This window comes from Brachionichthys hirsutus, chromosome 10, assembly GCF_040956055.1.
Source record: "Brachionichthys hirsutus isolate HB-005 chromosome 10, CSIRO-AGI_Bhir_v1, whole genome shotgun sequence".
Taxonomy (NCBI): Eukaryota; Metazoa; Chordata; class Actinopteri; order Lophiiformes; family Brachionichthyidae; genus Brachionichthys; species Brachionichthys hirsutus.
Genome location: NC_090906.1, coordinates 5,082,427 through 5,095,816, shown reverse-complemented (window position 1 = coordinate 5,095,816; position 13,390 = coordinate 5,082,427). Strand labels below are relative to the sequence as shown.

At 42.0% G+C, this 13,390-nt stretch overlaps 5 protein-coding genes across 5 annotated transcripts; 4 read left to right on the top strand and 1 right to left on the bottom strand.

Moving 5' to 3' along the window:
* Positions 1-713: 713 nt before the first annotated feature.
* LOC137900015 (claudin-4-like) lies at positions 714-1,346 on the bottom strand. Its single transcript, XM_068744052.1, has one exon. It carries the CDS (start codon positions 1,344-1,346, stop codon positions 714-716), a length of 633 nt encoding a protein of 210 aa, XP_068600153.1.
* Positions 1,347-1,983: 637 nt separating this feature from the next.
* LOC137900014 (claudin-like protein ZF-A89) lies at positions 1,984-3,761 on the top strand. Its single transcript, XM_068744051.1, has 2 exons — positions 1,984-1,993; positions 3,142-3,761. Exons 1-2 carry the CDS (start codon positions 1,984-1,986, stop codon positions 3,759-3,761), a joined length of 630 nt encoding a protein of 209 aa, XP_068600152.1.
* Positions 3,762-5,406: 1,645 nt separating this feature from the next.
* On the top strand, positions 5,407-6,581 carry LOC137900016 (claudin-like protein ZF-A89). The gene has a single exon (XM_068744053.1). It carries the CDS (start codon positions 5,407-5,409, stop codon positions 5,968-5,970), a length of 564 nt encoding a protein of 187 aa, XP_068600154.1. The 3' UTR covers positions 5,971-6,581.
* Positions 6,582-7,366: 785 nt separating this feature from the next.
* LOC137900214 (claudin-4-like) lies at positions 7,367-8,973 on the top strand. Its single transcript, XM_068744276.1, has 3 exons — positions 7,367-7,501; positions 7,865-8,107; positions 8,500-8,973. Exons 1-3 carry the CDS (start codon positions 7,367-7,369, stop codon positions 8,971-8,973), a joined length of 852 nt encoding a protein of 283 aa, XP_068600377.1.
* A 2,177-nt stretch (positions 8,974-11,150) lies between these two features.
* Positions 11,151-12,613, top strand: LOC137900011 (claudin-4-like). The gene has a single exon (XM_068744050.1). The coding sequence runs from the start codon at positions 11,368-11,370 to the stop codon at positions 11,998-12,000; it is 633 nt and encodes a 210-aa protein (XP_068600151.1). The 5' UTR covers positions 11,151-11,367; the 3' UTR covers positions 12,001-12,613.
* The last annotated feature ends 777 nt before the right edge of the window (positions 12,614-13,390 follow it).

Sequence of the window (13,390 nt, the reverse complement as noted above, 5' to 3'; positions counted from 1 at the left end):
AACAACAATTTATTCTTTACAATTAGTGAACAGACATTCTGTTTTTCTACAGTTTCCATTTTGGCCACACAGATGAAGTGCTAGCAGAATTTCTTTTCTTTTTTTATTGCCACAAATAAAAAAATAAGTACTTGATTACTAAGTAAAGAGGAGGTGGGGGATTAATTCTATGAAGGTGGAGATAAAATGAATTAGATTCTGTATTTATGTTGCAAATATGATACATTTGGCCATAAATCCTACGGCACCCTCTGCTATCAGGGATGACTCTTAGGTAGTGATCTCTTTTATCGCTTCTATGTTTCGGGTAAAAATCTGAATGTTTAATGAATGTAATAAATTAGTAGATATAGATATAATTGAAGCAAAAACAAAAATGTAAATGCAGCACAGAATGATCTAATCATCTAATCAAAATGAATACATAAATGTGCTTTCATGAGTACAGCTTTCATACATTAATAATGGACAGCAATACTGTTTATACTGTATTTATACATATAATACTGAAAAAATTACAAATCAATGTTTCAGAATCAATACAATGTGAATGAAATCTGAATTGTATTCATAACATGAAAGGAAATGACATGAAATTCTAACATGTCACACACTGACTCTTGTATATTTCAAAGTTAGTCACAGATCTTAATACGCAACAGTAAAGTTGAAAGTTTGCATTTCAAAGCTCGATTCTGATTTACTGAAGAAAGTCAGACAAATTCCTTCCCTGGTGTTGTGGATTTAGCAGAAGAGTATTTTGCCCCGTTATAGCGGTCTCCTCCTGATGGGCACTGACAACAGAGAAGAGCCCCGCCGATGAGCAGGAGTCCTGAAGCCCCCCAGCCCATGTACAAACAAGCACCCAGCTCCCTCCTCTGGGCATCTGGAACCGTGGGGTTGTAGAAGTCCTTGATGATTGTGTTAGCAGGCAGAGAAACAGTCACCAGACACAAAGCCCCGCTCAGCACGAAGAAAACGCCCGCACAAACGGCCACTTTTGCTTTTGCCGTCTTGTTCCCAATGCAGGTGGTGCATTTCCCGCCGACCACCGACAGCAGCAGACCAAACAGAGAGAAGAGGATGGCGATGACCACCATGGCCCGCGCTGCTTGGAGGTCCGGCGGCAGGGCCAGCAGGGAGTCGTAGACTTTGCACTGCATCTGGCCAGTGCTCTGCACCACACAGGTCATCCATAGCCCTTCCCAGATGGTCTGAGCCACCACAATGTTGTTCCCAATGAAAGCAGACACTTTCCACGTGGGCAGCATACAGATAAGAATGTTTCCGATCCACCCAAGCACAGCCAGGCCGACGCCCAATATCTGCAGCCCTAAAGATGCCATTGTTGGTGCTTCTTATCTTTCTTGCTCTCTGGGCTCCAAATAATCCTTTCTGAAAGTCTTATACAGAAGTCTCCCAGAAGCCCCCTCCTATGGGTGGGCTTTGGCTTCATTGCTCAGATATGTCCACCCATCATGCTGCCTTTGAGTTTAGAAGTGTTTCTCTCAGACAAAGAAGCCCTCTGGTGCCTCTGGAGAGCTCTGAGAAATAAAAGAAGCCTGAATAGAGTGGTTCAGTGAAAGGCTACCTATAGTAAGTACTGAGAACCTGCAAAATGAAAATCAAACTTTATATACAGTATGGAGTTATTTTGTTTATATAGGCCAGATGTTTATTCATATTGTTTTGCAGCGTATGCGTGTCAATCAGCAGCCAGTTAACTAGAAAAGCACTCCGAGCTCAGACCTCCGCCAAGTAGCTCATTCCCTTCATAATTAGATTTATTACACCGTCCACACGGTGATCTGGATCATCATCAAAAGGTTCTAAATTCATCTTGGTATCTTTAAACACCAACCATGAAAAGTAAAAGTGAATCAGAGTTGATGTGTATTTTTAGCTGATTTTTGAATCCATAAATGGAGTTTTCAATGTTAGAATTTAAAACATTTTCCTGACCTCTTTCTGGATCAGATCCAGATGAACTTCGGTGGCGAGACAGACGCCCCCACGCTACATGACTGTGTTAAATTCCATAAACAGCGGTCAATAATCAAACGAGATATTGAGGAACAAATTTTGAAACTCCATTGACTGCAATGTTAATGAAAATTACAAACTTATCCAGAATCCGGGATCTCTTGCAGATCATCTGTTCCTGGTAAAATTCCCAACATTCCTGAAAATGTCATCAAGATCCGTCCGTAGCTTTTTGAGTTATCTTGCTGACAGACAGACAGACAGACAAACACTGGTGATTATATAACCCCCACATCGTCTGAGGTTATAAAACCTATTCAGATGGTTCAAAGGTTATAGGCACACCCTGTCTGATTAAGTAGAAGTTGGTTTGGTTAAAATGCATACCTTGCATATCTGGGTTAGACAAAATAAAATAGTGACATCACTATAATCTATCAATTTAAATTCTGTCCGCCAATATTCACACTCTATGGACTGTGCATCGAAAGCCCTCATGTCTCGTCTGAGAGCCGATGACATCATCAGCACAGGTGGAACCACTCTGCTTGATTGCTTCACTGATCACAGAACGTGTTACGAGACTCGGCGCTCAAACGCCCCATTCACGGACTTTTAGACATTTAACATAGTAAAATCTGTGAAAATGTTACAGAAATTCAATCAAATATTGTGGAAATGCTTCATTATGTGTCAACCCTTTGATGGTTTGGATGACGGTGGCACTGCTGTACCAATTCTTATATATATAAAAAAAATCAATTTATATTTTTATATTGAAGTTTTCTCAAATTGAGATATGAAAATGAAATAATTCTACGAAATCTATAAGCACACCTCTGGACTTTAATAAGATGAAGGCTGTGACATAATTTTAGTTATTTAAGAAGAAACGTATTAAATATACTGAATAAATGTCACATAAATATGAATTTGTTTGAAAATCCAATAGTATTTGAACAGTTTATTGTGGAAAGCTTCTAAAAAATAATTCCAGGCACTTAAGTGATCACAGCTGTTTTGAGTTTGATGAGTGACCAATCAGAAGCTGCTGCCACTGACGGTGTATAAAACCTGTGGGTGACGACCACACCCACAGCTGCTGGTGCTGGTGCAGGTGATTCTTTGCAGTACTCTCAACAACAATGGCTCCTGCAGGCGTTGAGCTCCTGGGAATCTTTCTGGCGACTGTTGGCTTCGTGGGAGACATTATCATCTGCTCCCTGCCCATGTGGAAGGTCTCTGCTTTCGTTGGGAACAACATTGTGACGGCGCAGATCTTCTGGGAGGGCCTGTGGATGAACTGCGTGAAGCAGAGCACTGGGCAAATGCAATGCAAGGTCTACGACTCGATGCTCGCTCTACCCCGGGACCTGCAGGCTGCCCGGGCCCTGATTGTGATCTCCATCCTGGTAGCCTTCATGGGAATCCTGCTTGCTGTTGCAGGTGGGAAATGCACAAACTGTATTGAAGAAGAGGAGACCAAGAACAAGGTGGCCATTGCTGCTGGGGTGTTCTTCATTGTTGGTGGCGTCCTATGCCTGATTCCTGTGTCCTGGACTGCTCACGAGATCATCAGGACCTTCTACAACGCCATTGTCAGCGACGCACAGAGGCGAGAGCTTGGAGCATCGCTGTTCATTGGCTGGGGGTCGGCTGCGCTCCTGATCATTGGTGGGGCTCTTCTCTGCTGTCAGTGCAACCGCCGTAGGAGCAGCGGATACGCCGTCAAGTACTCCGCCCCTCGTTCAGCAGCCAGCGGCGGAGCCTACGTTTGAAATGCCTGCAAGTAGTCTAACTGGACTCTTAAATAATTTTATTTAAATGTTAATTTTAATTGCTGTGTTGTAATAAATGAAGCCTCCCTTTGATCCATATTTTGTGCCTGTACTTGCTTTTCAAGGTAAAGGTTTAAGATGACAAACCTTAATTGGCAGATTGAGTCTGAGTTCCTTTATTCAGCTTCTTTGCAAGCCACAGGTACCAACGTTTCTTATTGGTGCTCTGAGGCTAGCTTCTTGCATTTGTGGTAGAATTGAGCAGTCTGATGCTTCTGAAATCTAGTTCCGCGTTACAACTACAGCAGGTCTTTGAGAAGCTGCAGGAAAGGTGTGCTGGTTAAGCCTGCCCCCTTTGAATCACCAGTAAACTAGAATGACCCTGCTCCCAGGTTACACTCTCTAAAGCGGCTTTAAAAGTTGAACTGAATGTGGTTGCCTATGAATAGGAAGGCGGAAGGGGATGTCAAAACTAGAGGAGAACTGGAGTAAAGCAAACTGTTCACTGGCTCTACGCCAATAGAAGTCTGACTACGGCAAAATACTGCATGCAGGTTAACGGGAATGGTCAAAAATGAAATGTTGAAAAGATCTTAATGGTTTGACATTAGAATGGCCATCTCATTAGACCATGAGTTGTTTAGATGGCTGGAATGCAAATCCTTCCACTGAGACAACATTTGCAATAAGGCACAATACCAGGCCCCCAAACTGAAGCAACTAACGGAAGAACGGGTAACGCCGCTCAAATTGAGTTCTCGTTCAGTCTGAGCTTTTTTTTTTTTTCAGTCTGAGCTCTTTAATTGTCAGTGGCAGTCCTAAGAGTTTTTAATTGGGGTAGCCAAAATGTCTTGGGAATGGCGCACATGTGAAACGCATTAATATAAATGCGGGCTAACATACTGTCATGGTCTGGGCTAGCACCGCCCTCACAAGTCCACTGGCCTGACTTGTCAGCAGGACTCTGCATGATCCTGATTAAGTGAAGCAGCCAATCACACGACTCGCGGATCCACTCCTAATCAGCCTCGGACTGACGTCTCTGGATTATTGCCTCTGGTTCAGGTCTTTCCCATTTGTGTTTTTATTTCTCTCTCTCTCTCTCTCTCTCTGTGGTCTGTACCTAGCTTGACCAGTCTATGCTTTTAAATGGTAATTAAACATCCTAACTATCATTAAGCTCCTGAATCACCTTCTGGGTCTACAATCTTTTCCGGCCTCGCCTGCCTTGGCATGTTCCTAAATTAATAAAAATACAATGTTAGAATTCAAATCTGGAAAAAAAGTCCATGAAGTGCTGTTTCACCCGCAGCCCTAAAACTTCTTTTCATTTTATATTTGAAACCAAAGCCTTTTCTTTTCAAACACGGCAACGCTTTTCACACATGGCCACTCCTACCTATTCACGCAGAGCAGGAATCAGGACGAGCTAGAAACCTGATCCACGAACTAGCAGAGTCCCCTCCCCATCTGTCCACCTTCACACACACACACACACACACACACCCTTACAACAACTGTTCTGAACACAGCCGGCAGGTTCGACAGGTGAGGGAAAGTCCGTGAGGAAAATGATCTTCAGCTCAACGGAAGGCAGACTTTGATATTTTGACGTTGTGCTTTGGATTTGCGTACGTCTGTGATCATGGCTCAGAAGACTCAGATTGCCGGTGTGTTCTTGGCAATCCTCGGCTTCCTTGGCACCATCCTGATCTGTGGACTGCCCCTGTGGGCGATGAGAGCCTTCATCGGGTCGAACATCATCACATCGCAGGTGTTCTGGGAAGGCCTGTGGATGAACTGCGTGATCCAGAGCACCGGCCAAGCTCAGTGTAAGGCTTTCGACTCTGTTCTCGCTTTGCCACAAGACCTGCAGATCTCCAGGGCGCTGGTCTGCGTCTCCATCGCCCTGAGTGTGGTGGCCATCGGGCTGACTGTGGTGGGGGCACGCTGTACCAATTTCTTCCGTCATGACATATTGACTAAATCTAATATTGGCGTGGCCGGTGGCGTGGTGTTTATAACAGCCGGAATCGCATGCCTCATTCCTGTCAGCTTGTCGGCTTACAGCATCGTCACAGGCTTCTTTAACCCCTTGAACACTGACGCGAGGAGGGGAGAGCTCGGGGCTTCCATATATGTGGGCTGGATATCTGGATCTCTGCTCATCATTGGAGGAGGGATGATATGTGGCACCTCCAGATACTGAGGATGAGCAGATGGAGGAGATGGACAACACAGTCGAAAATATACAGAAATGCATTGAACTGTTGATGTTTTTCATCCATAAAGAGAAGCTCTTTTTTTTTTATCTTAAGTTAAGTGCACTATATTTAGAGCAAATAATTTCAAATGCTGTGTAAATATTAAAATGCATTGCATTCTAAAGTTTTAGTTTGCTGTCACTATGAAGGCATGTTTTTGAAGTGAAGGATTTACAGTGAAGTCTCAGAAATCTGAGTTTATGTGAAGGGGTTTATGGTAGTATAAAATAGTTATTTTATTTTTAGTTCATTTTTGTTGTCAAAAACATTGGTATCACTTTGAATGTCTCTGAAATGTAATGAGAATTTTCGTTTTACAGCAGAACTGTTTTTATCTTTTTTGGAAATGTTTAAGAAATAAAAGTTGAAGTTGAACTGTATTGCAAATGATCAGTTTTATAATTTATTGTATTAAATACTGTGTGATTCAAATGTACTGTGCATTTGTTGCTCAGTTGTTGAGCATGCTCTGCACATGGAATGGAGGAAACTATTATTGTTTTTTTTTATCCTTGTATCCTTCTCGGCCAATACATTCACAAGAATCGCAGGGAAGTTGTATCGTCACTCATGTCTGTTTGTTTGGTTGTTTTCATTTTTAGCATCCAAAATAAATAATTACTGGAAACCTGGGAGGAGGACGTGCCATGAGTCGGGAAGAAACCCATTACATTTGGAGCAGATCCCAGTAAAGGAATAATTTTTCTGTTTTCACTTATCACTGTTTTCCCCCCTGACATTTTCCTTAATTATGTAAACATGTAGGGAAATGAAATGTTGGGGAGTGTGTGACGGGCTAGTCAAGCTAAACATCCATGCAGGATTGAATGGCTTTAGTGCAGGCATTCACTCTAGCGGTACAGTTTGTACAGCGTTTTTCTCTCTTACGAAATTAATACATTTTAATTAATTGCACGTTACGAGTCATTTGAGTTAAAACAGGAGTTTCCCCAAAATAATTCAGTACTGAGATTGTCAGTGCACTGCGTCAGCCGTTTGAAAGCGCTTGTCTCTCCAAATGTCAGAGAATGCAAATCCTTAAAAAAGCCACGGCACAAAAAACAGAGACCGAGACTAGACCTAATTCAGGGCTTCAAACAACCTGAACCTGTCTGTGTGCCTACAAGCTGGCTCTCTGGCACATTTCTGTTGATCTTTGAATCACCTGACTATTTAACATAACAGCAAAACACGACCCGATCCTTCTGTCTGTAGAGTCGAGGGAAGCGCTCAGCTCCTCTTCTGAAATCCTGCGACCAAAACATTTTCAGGACGGTGGATTTCTTTGCTGAATTAGCCAGTTTTGTGTAATAATACAGCAGCGTAGCGTATTTGTTTGAAATGGGGAGGCAGGGCAGGCAGATTGGGGGCCTGGTGCTGGTTATGATGGGTGTTTTTGGAGTTTGTTTGGCATGTGGTCTTCCAATGTGGCGCGAGACATCTTTTGTGGGAGCAAACATTGTGACAGCACAGTCGGTAAGTAAAATGCAAGTTACATTTAATAATCTACTGTTGTATTTTTTTTTTTAACAATTTATTGGCTGCATGATCAATCATGTGAGTCAGTAAAGGGCATTGATGAGAAGAAAATCTACATACAGTAATCTATATAATCTACATTGTCATGCACATTTGCCAAAATGTAATCCAAGATTAAGGTGTAATGGAAAATTCTGGATTTTGTCTTAAAAACACAACCCAAAGAAATAAAATATCAGATATATTTTCTTTTTAACTTTTCCTTCAAAATGGTGTCTAATGGATGATAAGCAGGAAGGTGATGAAACCTCTATCTTACATCATGATGATCATTCCTTGAATTTCACTGTGCCTCTGCAGGTTTGGGATGGTCTGTGGTTACACTGTATTTTCCAGGCCACAGGCCAGATGCAGTGCAAGAGACACACCACGTCCATCACTATGACCTCTGACATCCAGGCTGGGCGTGCCCTCACGCTGCTCTCCATCCTTGCTGGCCTATTGGGCTTCATTGTTGCCCTAATTGGCGGAGGCGTCGCCAACTGTAGTGGTGCTCCAGCTGACCCTTTAGCACCTCCCAGCACCTCGTCCTCAAGAAGGAAGGTGCTGCAGTCATGTTTGTAACTTAAAAGGACTGAAAGAAAGTGATGCAATTTCTATAACAAGGAAGAATTTATTTAAAAATTAAAAAATATATTTATCCTAAAAACAATGGCAGAGCTGGGTTTGGTTCCAAAATGAACTGTAGGATATTTATTGTCTTTCTAACAGGTTTTCTGAATATGCACCATGTGGGAATAATATCAAATAATCATAATAATAATAATGATGACAGAGTTTGGATTTTGACACATTGGTGCAAAGTCTGCAAACTGCTTGAGTCGTTTTTACCATTTCAGTTGACTTTGTCTTTTTGACAGTCATTGCCACACAGACTTGTTTATTCAAAATTCATATCGAAGGCTCACTTCTAAAAATGTCCTTTATTTGTCCAGGTGTCCTTGCTGGGTGGAGCTCTGTGCATCCTCGCTGGAGTCCTGTGTCTCATTTCAGCCAGCTGGTCAGCAGCAGCAACCATCTTGGTCTTCAACGATCCCCTGGTGACTGCAGCCCTGAGGAGGGAGGTGGGTTCCTCCATCTACATAGGCTGGGCCTCCTCCTTTTTGCTCCTGCTCGGTGGGATACTGTTGTGCTTAGTCTGCGGGGAGAAGAAGAGACTCCAACCTCTCTACAACATCAACATGCCATACAGCACCAACACTCCGTTGTTCAACAGTGCATCTCGTACGCCCACTCTGAGGTCCGAAACCATTAAATCAAACCACTCCAGTGTGTTTGATCATGACTCACCAAAGAGGATGGTGGAGCACGCCGCCCAAGTTCACGGCTATAACTACCCGAATACAGTTCGGAGCGGGAGCAGAATGTATGGTCAGCCTCATGGGACGCAACCCCGAGACTTCGGATAGTAATCTGTAAAATATATCGGGGACAAAAGAGAAAGGGAACGTATGTTGATGAAATATTACTAAATTCCATACCCTAAAACTGGATGCATCGCCCTTCACGAATTGTTATCCTGAATGAGACTGAAAACGTAATGTCTGAATCAGATTTCTCGTTCCAATACTTTTTTGGACAACATTTGACTTCACTTTTCAATATTTTTTACTCCGCCAAGGAGGTCATGTTTGTGCCGGAGTTTACCTGTCTGTCTGTCTGTCTGTCTGTCTGTCTGTCTGTCCATCTGTCTGTCTATTATTTTAGATATGTTATTCCTGACATGTGTTGTACGGTGTCCTTGAGTGCTGAGAAAGGCGCCTTTTTAATAAAATGTATTATTATTATTATTATTATTATTATTAGCAACATAACTCAAAAAGTTACAGACAGATCTTGATGAATCTTTAGGAGATTTTGGGAATGTTTCCAGGAACAGATGATTACATTTTGGTGATGACCGAGAATAGATTCTGGATTCAAAATTTCTTCCTCAATATCTCAGTTGATAATTGACCAATGTTTATGGAATTTGGCAGAGTCAAAGAGTGCTTTTTGTGAATATCTTCCAAACTAATAATGATATCGATGTGAATCCAATTGCTAAAGGTTCGTTTGCATGGTTAAGGAATCTAAAAATAAAGATAAAATAAATGTAGGACTATATTTTTTGGTGTAAATCACAATATGGGGGACTGAGGTGCTTGGCGGAGGTCTGTGCTCTCCGAGTGCAGAGTGTTGATATGTTGCTTTACAAGTTACCGGTCAATGTCATGCCATGTGGTTATTTTTATATTTATTTATTTTACTTCTCATTCTTTCCTTCCTTTTGCACATATAATTGTATTAGTGATATATTCCTCACTGTTACTGTTAGATTTCCTTCTATTTTCATCTCTGAAGATGTGAATGTTTTGTGTAATGTCGAAGGGTGAGATCTGTCGGCGTCCCGTTCGTGTGGACCGACAAGGAGGCAGAATTGCTCCTAAACGTAGTTTTGGAATATAAAGTCAACAAGTAAACAATAAGCGATAGGTTTGGAAGGCATCCGTGCTGTTTCTGAATGTAAACTTGGGTCGCACATGTGACGCCAGAGCAGTTTTTGTCGCGGAGTGACGTTTCCAAACCTAAAATGCGTAATCGAAGTTGTCAAAAACCATCGTTTTCAGTGACAGAAATACACGGTTTCGTGTGGCACTGGCTGATAGGCCAAACCGTAGAAACATATCTTGGTTTTAGAGATAACCGGCTACGTGTGGACATGCTCTAATTAATTCAGATTCGTGACTAAAGGTGAAGTGTGCATTCAAAAGGCCAATATGTTCTCAACAAGCAATGACCCCCCCCCCCCTGCAGGGGGCACTGTTTTTGTGCTCCCTCTGCTGGGGGAAGGATAAAAGGGACTTTTCTCTGCAGCCAAGTTGTCATGCGTGGATTCCAACGCCTACAGACGTAACCGCTGCTGGTATCGATGGACAGTGTGTCGTCACTCTGGAGGCGATGCGTCACTTTTCATTAATCCTTTCATAGTCTCAAGTGAATCCTGTGTTTGGAGCCACTGAGTACGAGTTTCAGGTGTTTCAGCGATACTGTAAGGCTGTAAGCATCACCACCTGACTAATCATTTATTACATTTTGTATTTTAAAAGTTGTATGAGCTATTGTACTGAATTTGTTGATCATAAATCGCAGCTGAATTGTCTGAGGGTTTGGAAAATCCACATCTGTGATGAGTTGCTGCCAATCATGTGCCAAACCCTTCTGCTAGTTTCACAAATATCTGTTGTGTATTGTTTGTATAATCTTGTGAACAGGCAACCTTATATTTGATTTTCATCGTCATTCTGTATTACTATTTTACAACATATTGTCTGTTGTGAAATGTTTACTTGTTTTACATAATTTCTATCACTATATTTATTAGTATTTTTAATCTATTTATTTCCTTCCTGTCAATCAATAATATGTATATATCAAAATAAAAGTGGACATAGAAAAACTTTGTGGGATTTTTGCAGTGTTGATCCTTCTTTGCATTATTCCTGCCTATCAGAGCAAATCCTGTCCTGATTAGTGATACGTTGTTTTAAAATCACTCTTTTATCCGCTTTGTGAGGATCAGTTTCTTATTGTACTGTGAATCAGGTCGGGTGAGATTTCTTCAGGGTAGAGTTTCATCATAGAGGCATGCTGAAAAACTCCTCCTCTGTTCGCTCTCTCAAGAACAGAAGAAGCAAGGGAGGAATCCACAATCAACGCCGTCACTGAGTGGGCTGTAAAATCACGACCTGCTCCTTTGTCTCGCTCACTGGTTATTCACTTTAACTCTCAGCAACCAACTACTGGATTGAGGAGCTCTCATCATGGCATCTGGTGGAAGACAGATGTTCGGTTTGATCCTGGCCTTCATTGGAGTTCTGGGGAGCATCATCATCTGTGCTCTCCCCACCTGGAAAGTGACCGCGTTCATCGGTTCCAACATCATCACCTCCCAGGTGACCTGGGAAGGCTTGTGGATGAACTGCGTTACCCAGAGTACGGGCCAGATGCAGTGCAAAGTCTACGACTCGCTCTTGATCCTTCCGCAAGATCTGCAGGCTGCCAGAGCACTCGTTGTCATAGCGATCATCGTCGGGGTCTTTGGGATCCTTCTTGGTGTGGTTGGGGGAAAGTGCACCAACTTTGTAGCGGATGACGTAAAAAAGAGCAAAGTGGGCATTGCTTCTGGCATCGTCTTCATCATCGCGGGCGTCCTGGTGCTCATACCCGTCTGCTGGACTGCCCACGCCATCATTCGTGATTTCTACAACCCTACCCTTGTCAGCGCTCAGAAGAGGGAGCTGGGGGCCTCGCTTTATATCGGTTGGGGTTCTGCAGCACTGCTATTCCTAGGCGGAGGGCTTCTCTGTAGCTCCTGCCCCCCCAAAGAGGAGAAAATCTACGATGTGAAGTATGCCAAGGCCCAGTCTGTGGACAGCAGCAGAGCCTATGTTTAGATATTAGATACAATGAGTTGGAGTTTTAATTGCTTAGAATAACATGTATGATCTAAGTGAAAAAAGAAAACATCTTTGACTGTACAACTGTGTATCTTTCAGCCCATTGTTTAAACTCTCTGTATGTAAGAAATATGTGTTTCACCATTTTGATGCCTTTCACACTTATATTCTCTGTTACTGTTGTTTATTAATCCAACACAAGCACACAGCACGATGTGTGTGATGTGTGAGATCCATGTGAGTCACATTAAACATGTTTATATTTATGACTAATCTGCCAATATAGTTCTTTCTTTACATTTCTGACTCGTTGAGTATTGATGATTACGTCACAGCTATTGTCATTATTTGATTCATTATCTCTTTTTCCATGATCAAATGCTATTTTGAGGCCACTCCTGAGAACTGACACAGGCTCACATTTGAGATGGGACTTAAAGTGAGTCACAGCATTTTTTAAACATTTTCAAAGGGAGCAGCCTTTACAGAGCTGAAGAATGTCAGAGTCTCACTGCATGGTGATCCGGTTTTACAAGAATCCTTAAGAACTGGTTATGTGACAATGAATGTCCTTCCTGTCAAAGAAACGAATAAATGGAGACAGCAATGACTATGCTTCAACATGTGTCTGTGTGTGTGTGTGTGTTCTGAATTCAAATCTATCTGGTGTTCCCTGGTCTGGAAATGCATGCACTAGATGAAGGACTTTCTATTTTAGACACAATTCTATTTTATTTATAACATTTCATTTGGTTTAATGCAAACAAAAAGTAAATCACCAAACTTTAAAATGACAGATGAAAGATTATGTTGAGCCAGATTATAAGGTTAAGAAGGACTGTGTGTGTGTGTGTGTGTGTGTGTGTGTGTGTGTTTGTGTGTGTAGTCGGAGTAGTTTTGCATGTTTCAAACAGGTTTCTCTGCACATTGGCCATTTTTCAATTGACTTTTCTCGTAGGAGATTTGCTTCATGTCATTTTCTCTCTGGTACATTGATACATTCTACATGTGTGTAATCAATCACTCACATGAACTAGAATGTTTTCACTTTTGAGTCAAATCATTCAAAGTAAGCGTTTATACAATTAGATGGTGCGCAACTGAATAAAGACAACAATACTTCTGCCAAACAAGCTTAAAGCTCATAATCGATCATTCTCTCTGCTTTATCCAAAATTTATTGTAGCTAGTTTCTTCCAAAATATCACCAAAATACTCTCGTCACACAAAGACAACGAGGGAGGGAATTGATGATGTCATGGTTTCACAGCTGCCTTTCGCTCTACCATTGTCATCCTCCTCCCCTCATTATTCCCAGTAGGATAGGCGTGGTGGATTTGCACACAGCCATTAGCACACAGGCAACCGCTCAGGTGACAATAGCGAA